This window comes from Dermochelys coriacea, chromosome 1, assembly GCF_009764565.3.
Source record: "Dermochelys coriacea isolate rDerCor1 chromosome 1, rDerCor1.pri.v4, whole genome shotgun sequence".
Classification (NCBI taxonomy): Eukaryota; Metazoa; Chordata; order Testudines; family Dermochelyidae; genus Dermochelys; species Dermochelys coriacea.
Window position 1 is genome coordinate 285,635,425 of NC_050068.2, and position 14,091 is coordinate 285,649,515.

The window sequence follows — 14,091 nt, forward strand, 5'->3', positions numbered from 1 at the left end:
TTGGGGCTTTAGACCTGGAGGGAGACCCAGCGCTCTCCTCATAGCTAAAGCCCTGAGCCCTGGTACTCCACGTGGGGTTGAAGCCAGGAACAGAGCTGTGGGGCTGAAGCCCTGAGCTCCAACACTCCCTCCAGTCTAAAGTCCTGAGCCCTGGTGCTCCCGAGGGTCAAAAGCCCCCAGCACACACCCCTCACCCAGAGCCATGATACCCCCTTGCAGATGCAGCCTCAAACCCCCATGGCTGAACCATGAGCCTGAGGGGTAAAGCCCTGACGCGCTATAGTATTTGCTGTTTTTTTGTTTTGTTTTGTTTTGTTTTGTCACTGCTGCTGCCGCCTGATTGATGATTACTGGTTTCACAGGGTGTCGAGTTCACCAGTAAGTCCGTAACTCTGCTGTTCATTTCTTTGAGGTTCTACCGTACTGGCACAGCATTAGTACTCTTCTTGTCTTCTGGAATTTTCTCTGTATTCCAAGACTTATTAAAAATGATCATCAGAATGACAGAAATGCCCTCAACCAGCGTCTTTATGTCTCTGAGTGCAAGCTACCCAAGCCTGCTGATTTTAAAATATATATACCAAATGGATGTTGACTAACATCCTCCTTCGGAACTAATGGACTGAAAAGTACTTCACAATCCTCATTTGATATAAGTTCAACATCCTGCTTCTTTCCAAATACAGAACAGATATATTATTGAACACTTCTGCCTTTTCTGCATCATTAACAATTTTACGATCTCCATCCAGAAATGGGTCTACATCATTGCTAGAATTTCTTTTATTTCTAATATACTTTAAAAAACTCTCTTTCTTATTGTCCTTAGCCCTGACAGCCATTGATTTTTCTCTGATTTCTTTAGCTTCCCTTATCAATGTCCACACTTTATAATTTTTCATTTATACTGATGGCTATATATTTTTCTTTTTTCCATTTACATGTTGCTTTTGTAATTTCTAATTATTGCCTTCCCTTCAACACTGAGCCAGAATGGGCTTTTAGCCAAAATTGTCTTCTCTTTGGATTGTGGAATCCTGGCCTTTTGGCTATCAAATAAACTCTTCTTAAAGAACTCTCAACTTTTATTCACATTTTTCTGTCTAAAATTTTCCTCCCACTCAATTTCACTCATAATTTTCCTCAGCTTTGGATAATTAGGTCCTTTAAAGCACCAGGTATATATATATTACTGGTTGGGATAAGTTAGTTCCTATTCAAGAAAGCACTTAAGCATTTGCATAAGTACTTACTGAACTCAGATAGACTTAAGTATGTGCTTAAAATTAAGTAGGTGCCTCCATTAAGCAAAGAACTTGAGTATATACCTCATTTTAAGTATGTGTCCATTGGCTCCAGTCAGATAACTCACGTACTTAAAGTTAGGAGCATGCTTAAGTACCTTTCTGAGTTGGAAAGAAAATGCTTTGCTGTATCTGGGACTAACTGTTTGAGTGTAGATGGCATTCGTAATGCAAACTGCTTCATCTAGGACTTTTCTTCTGTGGAATGAAATTGTTCCCACTAAAAGTTATTTTCTCTGTACAATGGATTACGAACAAATGGCTTTAGAAGAAACAGTCTGTAGTCTGAGCACTGACCTAGTGTGCTGTCTAATCACATAACACACACCATCATAAAAAAATGTATAAAGAATTTAGTGTCATTCACAGCTGACATCACAGATAAATAAATCCAGAAGAACAAAAAGCTATCCACTTAGACTACTGAAAGAGACTGGATTGCAAAAGCATCTGGCCTGTATGATAAGTAATTTAAAATAGCTGGGCAGCATCTTATTCTTTTATTGACTCTTCTAGCTGAATAACCCAAATAAAGCCTGTTTTGCTTTACATCATTATTATTATCTGTTTAAATTGTTAATAAATTGTTTTCACGTGTAAGTAACCATATCATAGATGCATATGGCAACCATGATGTTAAGTGAAGATTATACGTTGATTTGCAGCTTTTGGTCCAAATATGATAGCAACCACTACTTAGGTGGCTGGCATAATCAATATTTTTTTCAGTGTAAGTGTTTGAATACAGAAGTTAAATGCAGAAAATGCATGGTCATTTCTCCCATTGATCATGCAGACAATACTAGGCAATATAGCTCTTCCAGCTTTCAATTAAATATATTGCCTGGGAATTTTTCCAAAAGAGTCATACTTAATTGGTAAGGATTCAATATGTTCAATTGCTTTACATTCTCTTATGCCAGAACATCCACACACATTACACTATGCAGCTGAGCATCTTCCTTTGAGCAAAAGTTTTGCTACACTTAATTCCCAATATAGTAATTTATATTTTGGGGGGGTTGCCTTTTCATTACTGTCTGTAATATTTCCTCTGCTTACCAAATGCTCCTTCCTTTTACTAATCTGCAGTAGAAAAAAATGCATTGTGCTTTTAAAAAGTGCCACGGGAGTCAAACTTTAGAGTAAATGATATGTACAAGGGTTTAGAAAAAATAAAGTAAGTGGTAATAGAGTCAATGGAGTCAACATGGATTAACACTGGATTATTATACCCTTTCTTAGATATCCTCCTTCTTGTTTTAGCTGCCTCTAGATTGTCACGTACCTAAATAGCTTTTATAATATATGTATATAATGACACTGTTGTATCCAGTCTCTATCTCCACTGCTCTGTCTGCTGTCAGAATCATTACTCTTCTTGGGACATACTTAGTTCTAGATTTTCTTGCTCTAAGACTAAGAGCTCTTAGTTTTGGCAACTCTGTTTTGGATGCATCTGTCTCAGACTGTCCTGGTTCTGGCTGCTCGCTCTGTGCTGCAGCTGTCTTGTTTTACCCTTTTATTATGGCTAGTTGTCCCTCATGCTATTCTCACTGTGCTCTCTCTCTCTCTCTGTTGCTGCAGCAATCCGGAGCTACATTTCCTGCTGAAAGGTATTTCTGGTGCAGAAATGCCACCACTCTTTCTGCTTTCATGTAAAAATCCCTCAAACCCTCTCTAGTGTTCAGCAAACTATATTTCCTATGGTGTTCTGTAATCACAAGTTCTGAGATTTTGGGGAGGATACCTTTCTTCCACCAGTATGAGGGAGAGAGAGCCATTCTCTGTTGTGACACGAGAGCTTTACAAGAAGGCTGAATGAATTTTTCTGTTAATATTACTTATGAATAAAACATTATGACTTTTTGTTCCTCTACATAGGTACTTATGGCTCTAGTGGGCGGGGACACACACATTTTAAGAATCACTAGCACAATGCTTTTGAAATATTCAAACATCATCATCACTACTTCAAGTGGAAACACTGTATTTCATAGCACTGCAGTATTTGTTTCACACTGCTTCTGGGCTTAAGTAAATAAATGTCTTCAGAGCTTAATGTTCTTCGCATGTGCAACCATAGAGGACAAAAAAGTGGAAATGAAGAATATATTCAGCTTCAAGGCATTTAAATAGCATAATTTTAATGTTTAGCTCTAAGATGCATAAAGAAAAGAGAGAAGGACGGGCAGCCCTTAAAGTTGCAGATGATAGCTCTTTGTCAAGACAGTGTTAGAGAGAGCTGGACAGTTTTAATTGTAACTCATCTATACAATAGTAATAATAAAGACAAAGACATTTACTGGTTGTCTTTTTATTAAAGAAAAATTAGATATGAGCAAGTTTTGTCATTTTGTTTCTGAGAAAAAGACTGTGAAGAGAAGAAAGGGGGAAATCCACAAGGCTAACCAGAGGCCGCAGGGAACACAAAGTGGAAATTTTAAAAACCCAAGAAATTGCTTTAAAAAATCCCCATCATACAGAAAAGATACTTTTGTGTAGCAATGAGCCAGTAAAAAGGAGAGAGGGGTTTTTTTTAAATGTCAGTAAAGTCCTGTTTTTTTCTCTTTGAGAGCCCAATCCAAATCCCACTGAAGTCAATGGAAAGAATCCCAAAGAACTTTGGGATGAGGCATTAAATTAAAAAATGGCAAGTGGCAAAATAGCCACAAAGGAAATAATAGTCACAGTATCCCTTCCCGGTACACATCAGAATTATCCAGTGCCTCATTTTGCAAGCAGGACCAGAAGGCATTTGATTGTATTATCTCAAAGTACCTTCTAAAAGCCATGGACAAGGCACAATGGGCAAAAATAAAAGATGAGCAGCAGCAATGAGAGTAGTGAGTAGGGTACATTTTCCTCCAGATTTACAATCTAAGAATCCTTTTGACATATAATTTATCAGAATATTTATATTGACAGACAGTAGAGAGATAGATGGAAATGAAAATGCTGCCTTTTCTTCTAAGAGGCATGTTATTCTGTCTCCTCGCTAGTTAAACTGGTGAACAGTATTTGCACAGAATGCTACAAAGATATATGGGAAGAATAAGGAACACAGGGACATAAAAATTGCCACATCCAGTTTATTATCCTGCCTCTAATAGTAAACAGATGCTTATGAGGAAAGTGCAAGAAATCCCGAAGTGGGCAGTTATGGAATAATTTGTCCGGAGGGGACGTTTCTTCCTGGCTTGCATTAATTAGGGGTTGATTATATCTGAAATATAGGGCTATGTATTCTTTTGTTTTTTTAGTCCTCCACACCCAAAACAGGGCTTCTCTGAGACCAATCCAAAGAAGCAGTTAAACTTGTGTTTCGTTCCCAGGCAATATATTTAATTGAAAGCTGGAAGAGCTATATTGCCTAGTATTGTCTGCATGATCAATGGGAGAAATGACCATGCACTTTCTGCATTTAACTTCTGTATTCAAACACTTACACTGAAAAAAGCATAATCCACCTGATGTCACTACTCACATGCTTAAAGTGCTTTGCTGGGTCAGAGTGCACAGCAGCTTGCAGGAGCAAGCCCTGTATGAAACACTTGGGGACAACTAGGATTCTGGGACATCTGGAAAACCACTTGAGAAACTCAGCTGAGAGGCTGGCAGATCCACTGGCCTTTGCAACTGTTACAGTTAAAAAAGGAACCTTTAGAATGTGATGATCTCTGTACAATATATGGAATATGTTCTAATACCCTAAAAAAGCACTATGATCCTATGATGCTGGATCTGCACAAAATAACTAATAATTTACTGATGTGTCTCAATGTGTCATTTCAATGCAAATGAAAATTACTTAATGTTTGTAAAGTGCTTTTATGATGAAAATATAAGTGCTAAGTATTATATTAACTTAACTATTATCCTGGACAAAAATAACAGATATTTTGGATGCAGATCTGAGATGACCCTTAGGACCTTTTGAGGTTGAGTCATCATTAGAAAACACATGGTGGGAAGATCATTTAAATGAAACGAATACTTCAGCAATGCTGCAAGGTGCTAGCTGTTATGGTCTAATTCATCAATGGTAATTTTCAAAAGCAACACAGGCACCTAAGTCACCTCTGAAAAGGATACTTAGGCTTCTGAGTCACTTCAGCACTTTTGAAAATATTACCCTGACTATTTGATTTTTGTGTATTATGTCCTATTATAGATATCTCTTTTTCATCCATTAGGTCCTACACACTCAAGATCCTCCACCCTATAAGGCAGTTGAAGGCAGAGAACCAAAATGAGGCCAGAACTTTCTGCTGAGTGGGAGTAGCTAATGGCTGAAAGAGTGTGGTTCCTCCTTGCTTAGAACAGTATGAGTGCAAGATGATATGAAAACACCCTGGAATACAGGATACTTTGGCTGCTCAGCAGGAGGCATAGGGCCATACTGGTGCTGTGCAGTCCGAGTCTGATGTCATGCATCTAGTGATGCAGAGGGAAAGGGGGCTATAGAAAATGAGTGCATCAGTGAGGTGACTTCCTTGGTTGAATCTCCAGTAGAAGGTTCCTCTCCTATTGCTCCAAAGAAGAGCATTTGACCACAATATGAACTGGCTGCAAAACCCACATTCTTTACAATTCGTCTTAAGATCATATTTTCCATGAAAATGTTCTGTAAAGCACCTATTAAATTGTAACATGTAAATGAATTACATGAACTGATAACTATGTGATTTATTCAAAACAATATAGTTTCTGTATTAATTGATCTGATGGTACACTACAAAAATATAATTCCTCTATATGGCTACTTAATACATAGAATTTGGAGATTGGATGAAAAAGACTTTTTTATTTTATTTACAAATCCTTGGAAGTGTTATTTCCACTTGGTACTTTATTATTTCATGGTTGTAAGTCTCTACCTTCATTTGATGTGGGATTGGAAATGGATTAGAGATATAAACTAAATGGATTTGTTACATATCTTCAGTAATTCATACCTAAACTAAAGAGCTTATCTGATTTTTTTTAATTAAAACTGTTTTTGTTTTATGTACCTCATCTAATATCACTAGGAAAAAAACATCATTTGTTATCAAGATACGGAAACAGGATTTGAACTTTGTCAAAGTTTTTTAATGAGCTATAGGAGAATCAGTGACGTATAAATTGTTTACTGTTATATTAAAGATATTCAGAGAAAAAATCAGTCCTTAAATCTTTGGGACAACCCCCCACTGAAGTCAACAGAAACCGTGTCTATGTAACTGAGGGCAAATTTTCCCAGTTGCTTTGTGTTGCATTAAATTATTTTTAAGAGGCATTTTAAGCCTCTTAAAAGTACAGTAAAAATCATACTATAAAACCACAAAGGTGATAGCCCTGAAATGTTCTATTCCAATATTCAGATACAAGGGATGATCATGCCCCAGGTACAACTCAAAAGGCAGTGGCTTGGTTCAGTTGCAGAAAATAGATCAGGATACCGATAGCACATTAACCCTTGCTTGCTGCAGACCTGCTCTCTGCAGGGCTCTGTCCTCAGAAGCACTTAGGATTGTTCTGTGAGCAGTGGCAGGGCACTGGAGGGAGAGGGCTATGACAAATAGATCCAGAACTACACAAGTCCACTAGCCCAAACTCCTCATACGCAGGTGGTGTGCAAATGACACAGAGGTTACTGTACTGTACAGCTGAGGCTGTAATAGCAGCTATGGATTGGCTCCAGAGTCTAGGGAAAGGGAAGATTTCACTCCTCAGAGAGCATCCCTGAGTAAAGCCTGTTTACAGGAGCTCCCAAGGCAGATGATCTGGGCTACTGTGCCAATTCTATTTCCAATGCTCAAAGTGCCAACTGAATGCCATTTCTGGCATACAGAACCTTCTATCTCCTTCCCAAACATAAAGACAGTCCCTGATTTCAATACATATTTTCTCATCATTCCATACAAGCCAGTTTCCTTCTTCTCAATGGCAACCTTTCACACTGAGATTTGTTTAACTCAAAAAATGCAAAGTAAAATAATGAAACCATCCCACTTTATTTCAATGGGAATTGGAGACACCTTAAGAGTTTTTTCTAGATTCTCATCAGGGCAGGGACTGAGCCTCTCTCTGCACTTTTAAAATGCCTAGCACAATTTGGACTCTGCAACAATCTAAATAATATATATAATAATGGTTTTATATTGCAGAACTCTGAAAGCCTCACACTTTATTTATATAATTTGCTAACAATGAAGGTGTTGAACCTGTAATCCCAAAAATATCCCACACTATTTTTGGTTTCCTATCTAGTGATTTCTGTGGTGTATGTCTTTTTCCAAGAGTGCATAATGTAACATTTACAAATGTAACGTGTTCTCCTAACACTACTTCTGAAATATCCACTATTCCCACCTTTTTATAGGCGATCCAGTCAAACACCCTGTCAATGTCTGTGGCTCGCTGCACCTCCTGTGAAACTGGATGTGAACTGGCCAAGCCGTCGAGCAGCATTACTTCATGTAGGACATCTGTCAGAAATCTCTGCTTTTCCTGAAATACAGTACATGCAATAATATCATGGACAGCTGTACATTTATGATTATATGGAAATGATTAAAATCAATCAGAGACTCACAGGCTCAGCTAACCTTCCTTACTAGGACCTGCTAAAGTAAGTTCGTATGGTCTGGTTGTTATTCATAGTACCCCCTACTAATTCCTGAATTAAAACCAATTGGAATCAGTTTTAATTGTGTGTAGTGTGGAACCCATTGATTTGTGATTTTGGTTGCGGTGAAAGTCTATTTGACTGAAATTAAAATGAAGACTATTAAGTTATTTTAAAAGCATATAAAAGTGTAAATTCCAATTCAGACAAAAGTGATATTCTACTTACAGTAAAGTTATTGGAGTAAAAAAGAAGTTTTCAATCATAAAAGTAAATGGATATTAAGACTTAACACTTGCAGAGTTCTTCTTATCCATAGACCTCAAAATGCTTCACAAAGGTGGGTAAAAATAATTATAACTGCTTTACAGATGAAGAACTTGAGGCATAGAGAGGTGAAGTGACTTGTTCAAGTTCACACAGCACACCATACATTTAATCTATAAAGCTCCAAGTGCTCTACAGACTTCACTTAATTAATCCTCACAACATCTTTATGGAGACAAGAAGTATTATTAGCCCAGTTTTACAAGCAGGGAAACTGGCACAAAAAATTTAAATGACTTGCTTAAGGTTAGAAAGCAAGTCAATGATAGATGATCATCCAATTAATGTCCAGTGTATGAATTTGTTTTCATCTCCATCATAAATATATATTCTAAATATATGTCAAAACCACTGCAGATTTAAACTGGCAGTAAAGTTTACTAAATGCCCATGTAGAAGTACACGTGGACTGTGAGCACTCTCTTTCATGGTTCAGCTGGGGACACTTTCTTCAACTGAGGAATTTAATGCCCTTAAAGTTATATTAGTGTTGATGCCTCTCTCCACAACCTCTTGTCAGCAAAAGAAGCAGCTCCATCTGCTCAGGTTTTCAAGCCAGCTATAAATGAGAAAGGTGATTTAAAAATTCTTGTTAATTAAAGTTTAATTTTTTTTCTGAAATGATATATTTAAACGTTTATCTCCATTACAAAAGTTGTTGAACTGATGTTGACTTAGTGGCATAATCTTAGGGATCTCCTGGGAGGTTGGCATTTTTAAAGAGTCACTTTTATATACACATATAAAATAACCACATGATTACATAATGTATTCTGAGCTTATTTTAATGTATAGAAAAGTTTTGGTACCAGTGTGTTAATTTAAATTATAAGACAGCTGAAATGCTGTTCCAATGCTGATCCATCTGGAAATAAACCTTTATGTTAAAATTCATCAAGGTACAAGAAATGTACCTTGAGCTGATTATATATTCAAGTAATTAAAAACATGGGATGCAAGAAAACCAATTACTCAATACATACTTAGTGTTTCAGATAGCCATATTAGGTAGAGTTTATGAAAGGAAATGTAATATCTGGTTCACATTATCTTTCATTTTAAAATTTCTAGAGTCATAAACAGTTAGCTGCTGGTCCCTTTATAAACAGCCAAACTCAACACCATCTCAGAAGGGCGAGTAGGAATGAAATTCAGTCAAATTCAGGAGAAAACTGTTAAAGTGCAGGGATCATGAAACTCTTGGTCACACCCAGCTCACTTTCAGGAAATACTGGATTCCCTGCCTGTTTGCTCAACAGCGGATTTTTTAGTTTATGCAGATTGAACACATTTCAAAGTTCAGTTTGGAAATCATGATTACCAAAGATTTGTGCAGGAGGGTTTTAAACATGAAAAAATTTTTTATAGATTCATAGATTCATAGATACTAAGGTCAGAAGGGACCATTATGATCATCTAGTCTGACCTCTGCACAATACAGGCCACAGAATCTCACCCACCACTCCTGCGAAAAACCTCACCTATGTCTGAGCTATTGAAGTCCTCAAATCATGGTTTAAAGACTTCAAGGAGTAGAGAATCCTCCAGCAAGTGTCCCATGCCTCATGCTACAGAGGAAGGCGAAAAACCTCCTGGGCCTCTTCCAATCTGCCCTGGAGGAAAATTCCTTCCCGACCCCAAATATGGCGATCAGCTAAACCCTGAGCATATGGGCAAGATTCACCAGCCAGATACTACAGAAAATTCTTTCCTGGGTAACTCAGATCCCACCCATCTAATATCCCATCACAGGCCATTAGGCCTATTTACCATGAATATTTAAAGATCAATTAATTACCAAAATCATGTTATCCCATCATACCATCTCCTCCATAAATTGGTATGGATTCATTAAGAAGTGACAATGGGGTGTCAGTCAAATGATTAACTTATAACAACCTTGAATCAAGTAGATAAGCAGATAGCAATCTAGGAAATTTTAAGGTGATGTTATAACAAGATGAAGAAAAGGTGTAAAAAGGAAATGTTATGTTTGTTTGTTTCTTAGCTCGCATCTTGATAAGCCAAAAAAGTGTTGTTTTGAATCCTGACAGTCAGAATTAAAGCAGACTAACATTGCTGAGGCATGTTAGTTGGCCGTGTTACAACCTAGGCTCAAACAGGGATAAAAGCCAGACATTTAACATGCTTTCAGACATGTTAGCCTGCATCTTAATGAGCTTTAAGAGGGCTTTTCAGTTACATTAGGACTCTTGATATTCTTCTTGTACCAAACAGAAAAACAAATACACAATATATTTTAGGGTTGGCAAGTGGGCATGCAGACTGAGGAGGCAACAGGAAACTGAAATGGAACACATGGTATGAACTGGAATCAGCTTAATTACCATTTTACTTAAATACTATAGCCCCTATTAGATAAAGTTATATTAGTGTTGTACCTAGCTGTGAGTAACCTTGAATGCACCAAAATCATTAATACTAAATTTTGGAGAAAAAGGGACTTTCCTTTCCTCTGCAGGGTGTCAAATAAGATAGTATTGGTCTGTTTCAACATGACATCTATAGAACCATGGAAGCAGCTAACAGGCACTGTAGAGAACCAAGCAGAAAATCAACGTGTTATAAGGTCAGTGAGCTGTGAATGTGGTGGGTGAGGGGGCTATGGCTTAACTTGAAACAATTACAAAATATAGTTTAAGATTACTCTCTTCTGAGAACGTTCAACTGGGATAAAAAATACTGCACTCAATTTCTCATTGCCTGTGAACCCTGTACAGAAAAAGAAAGCCGAATTCTGCATACTGCCAAGAATGCAGAGTTTTCCTCACATTACCTAGTCTCTATTTGTAGCACGACTCCGTGCGAATATGCTGCAAAGGCAACTGGAGCTATGCATGGAAAGTGTTAGTTACCCTACATGAGGACAGGGCTGCCTGGTAGAACAGCGGTGACAGCAGACAATACAGAAACCTGGAAGAGGGTTAGAACTCTACAAGATCAGTACCAGGACAGCAGAAGGTCACTGAAATAAGTGGAGTACTACCACTGTATTCTACACTTTTCTTCAAAGCCAGACAAAAACCAAGTAAGTGATTCTTGATTCCTTCTTCCGTCACCACAAATGCACGGTCTCGGCCGATCCAAACCTGATGGTCCTCCTCACCCCCTTTCCTGTCTGCTTTGAGAGGAACAGGATGCAAAGTCCAACTCTGCTTGAACGGTGGATGGCAAGAGTCTGGAAGCCCAGGCACTCTCTGCTTGTGAAGAAATAAATGGAGCACTGACTGCATTGCTTCAGCAACCTCCTACTGCATCCCTCTCTTTCTTCACCAGCTCCTGCACCAGCATCCAGTCATGTTCTGAGGAAGCAGGGGTCCGATGGAAAAAAAAGATGCAGTTAAGAAGATGAATGTGCCAGCGGCTTTGATTTTAATTTCAGTTAAATCAACTCATTTATTTTCAAGGTCTATTCAGATTCTTACATTGACATCCATCATCGTATCATCTAAGCGCATGTATCTTCACGAAATAGTTCCTTTTAATTCTGTTCCTCCAAATAAATAGTTCCTCCAAATTCTACTTCTTCGAGCTTATTCTCGCCTGCTTTCCCCTGAGCTCTGTGCTCTTCTTTCCTTGATGACCATGCCCATTTTTGCAAATGCACAGTCTGCAAAATGAATTGTTGGCAGAGTTTAGACTCTGCTTCTGGGAGTGCCAGCAGCCTGACTGTGAATGAAATGAACCTCGTGGATAGTATGGTCTGCACATTATCTGCCTATAAAGATACTTCTCCAGAGTATTTCTGTTCTGTGAAATTTTGCCATTCACTTGGATTTCTAATATAGGCTTTGGACTGTAATAGCAATTGCCTTTTAGTAGTCTGCTTCATGTATAAGATGCTACATCTTAAACATTAAGAAAATGTGAAATAATATTCCTTGAACAGAAAGGGCTGCAGCAGCTGTCAAAAAGTTAACAGAATGTTGGGAATCATTAGGAATGAGATAGATAATAAGACAGAAAATATATTGCCTCTACATAAATCCCTTGGTACGACCACATCTTGAATACTGTATGCAGATCTGGTCACCTCATCTCAAAAAGGATATATTAGAATTGGAAAAGACACAGAAAAGAGCAACAAAATGATTAGGGGTATGGAACAGCTTCCATGTGAGGAGAGATTAATATGATTGGGACTTTCCAGCTTGGAAAAGAGATGATTGGGGGGGGTATTATAGAGGTCTATAAAATCATGACTCGTGGCGAAAGTAAATAAGGAAGTGTTATTTACTCCTTCACATAACACAAGAACTAGGTGTCACCCAATGAAATTAATAGGCAGTAGGTTTAAAACAAACAAAAGGAAGTATTTCTTCACACAACGCACAGTCAACCTGTGGCCAGAGGATGTTGCGAAGGCCAAGGCTATAACAGGATTCAGAAAAGTACTAGATAAGTTCATGGAGGATAAGTCCGTTAATAGCTATTAGCCAGGATGGGCGGTGATGGTGTTCCTAACCTCTGTTTACCAGAAGCTGGGAATGGGCGACAGAGGTGGATCACTTGATGATTACCTGTTCTGTTCATTCCCTCTGAAGTAACTGGCATTGGCCGCTATTGGAAGACAGGATACTGGACTATGGACCTTAGGGCTGATCCAGTATGGCCATTCTTATGTTCTTTATGTTCCTTATGTAAAGGGGTACTCCTCTGAGAACTGAATAACAGCTGAATCAAAGTCCTGTGTATAAAGGATAAGGATGATGTAATGAAGGAGGGCTGCTTTCCCCCTATTGAGACACAATGCAATGGAATAAGTTAGTTAGCATGACAATAAAACAATACTTGAGATTGTCACATAAAAATAATTTCCAAAAATTAATATGAAATAGAGGAGAAAGAATTTTAAAAACCCACTGGAATACATCCAACAATTGAACAAAAGAAATAATAGGAATAGGCAATAAGACCCATAACTGATAATTATTATACATATGAGATCAAAGGGCTAAGCATTCAAAGCACTGCCTTTCTTCTGGAACAGGCATTCAAATGGTTTACAGATTAAGGGACTTATATGAATAATGTTTAAAATGGGTGTCCAAACCTCTACATGATTTTCCTGTCAAACTAGTCAGCAGTATCTTCTCCAGAATACCTAATGTTTTCTAGCCATCAGGAGTATGGAGGGGATTTGTGTGATCTCTGGTGCCTGTCAAAAGAAGTGTTTGCAAGAGATAATACAACATGTTTCTAGATGAAAATGGACTTTAGAGGGATACAGTCTCTGGAGTATCCCAAGGATGCATAAAATAAGTATACAATGAAGATCCACTGGGCATATTTAACACAAGAGGCAAAACTAACATCTCTCTGTCTATATACTTTTAATCAACACCACCCACCACCACAGTGGGTGAGCGACTCCCAAGTGTTTAAAAATAAAAGTAAAAATCTCTCTTCCTTCACCAACTATAAGGAAAATGGCTTGATTGGCTTTTTTTTTAATTGTGTGTGTGAAAGTGGTATGTGTATGTGTGTGAAAGCATCCATTTATGGAATTTGTTGAGGGAAAGCTAAGTCAAGTTCTGCATTTATTAATTCTAAAAGTTTTGAGCGGTCCATGTTCGTACTCGTCTCTTATTCTTCCATATTCTTGCTCCAGCTCCCATGAGAGTTCTATCTATTTCCTGCACTCAGGAGACTTTCCCAGTGGTTGATAGTTCCATTGTCCCAGAGAAATGTTGCTGCTGTTGGAGTTCACCATTGAGGAGGGAAACACTGTCTCTCATTTAACTAAATTCAAACCCATGGTTGGCTCTTAGTATCAGAATAGAGAATTTGAAATGTACTGTTCACTCAAATGAGAGCCAGTGCAGG

The 14,091-nt window shown here is 38.0% G+C and overlaps 1 protein-coding gene across 2 annotated transcripts in view; it reads right to left on the reverse strand.

Moving 5' to 3' along the window:
* The window catches only part of TRHDE (thyrotropin releasing hormone degrading enzyme), a 340,833-nt gene that overhangs the window by 146,032 nt on the left and 180,710 nt on the right, over positions 1-14,091 (reverse strand). Inside the window, exon 6 of one of the 2 annotated variants that reach the window (XM_038387779.2) lies at positions 7,662-7,799. The exons of the other annotated variant lie outside the window; for it this stretch is intronic. Within the exon in view, the coding sequence (XP_038243707.1) occupies positions 7,662-7,799 (138 nt within the window). The remainder of the gene's footprint in view (positions 1-7,661; positions 7,800-14,091) is intronic. 2 annotated transcript variants of the gene reach the window in all.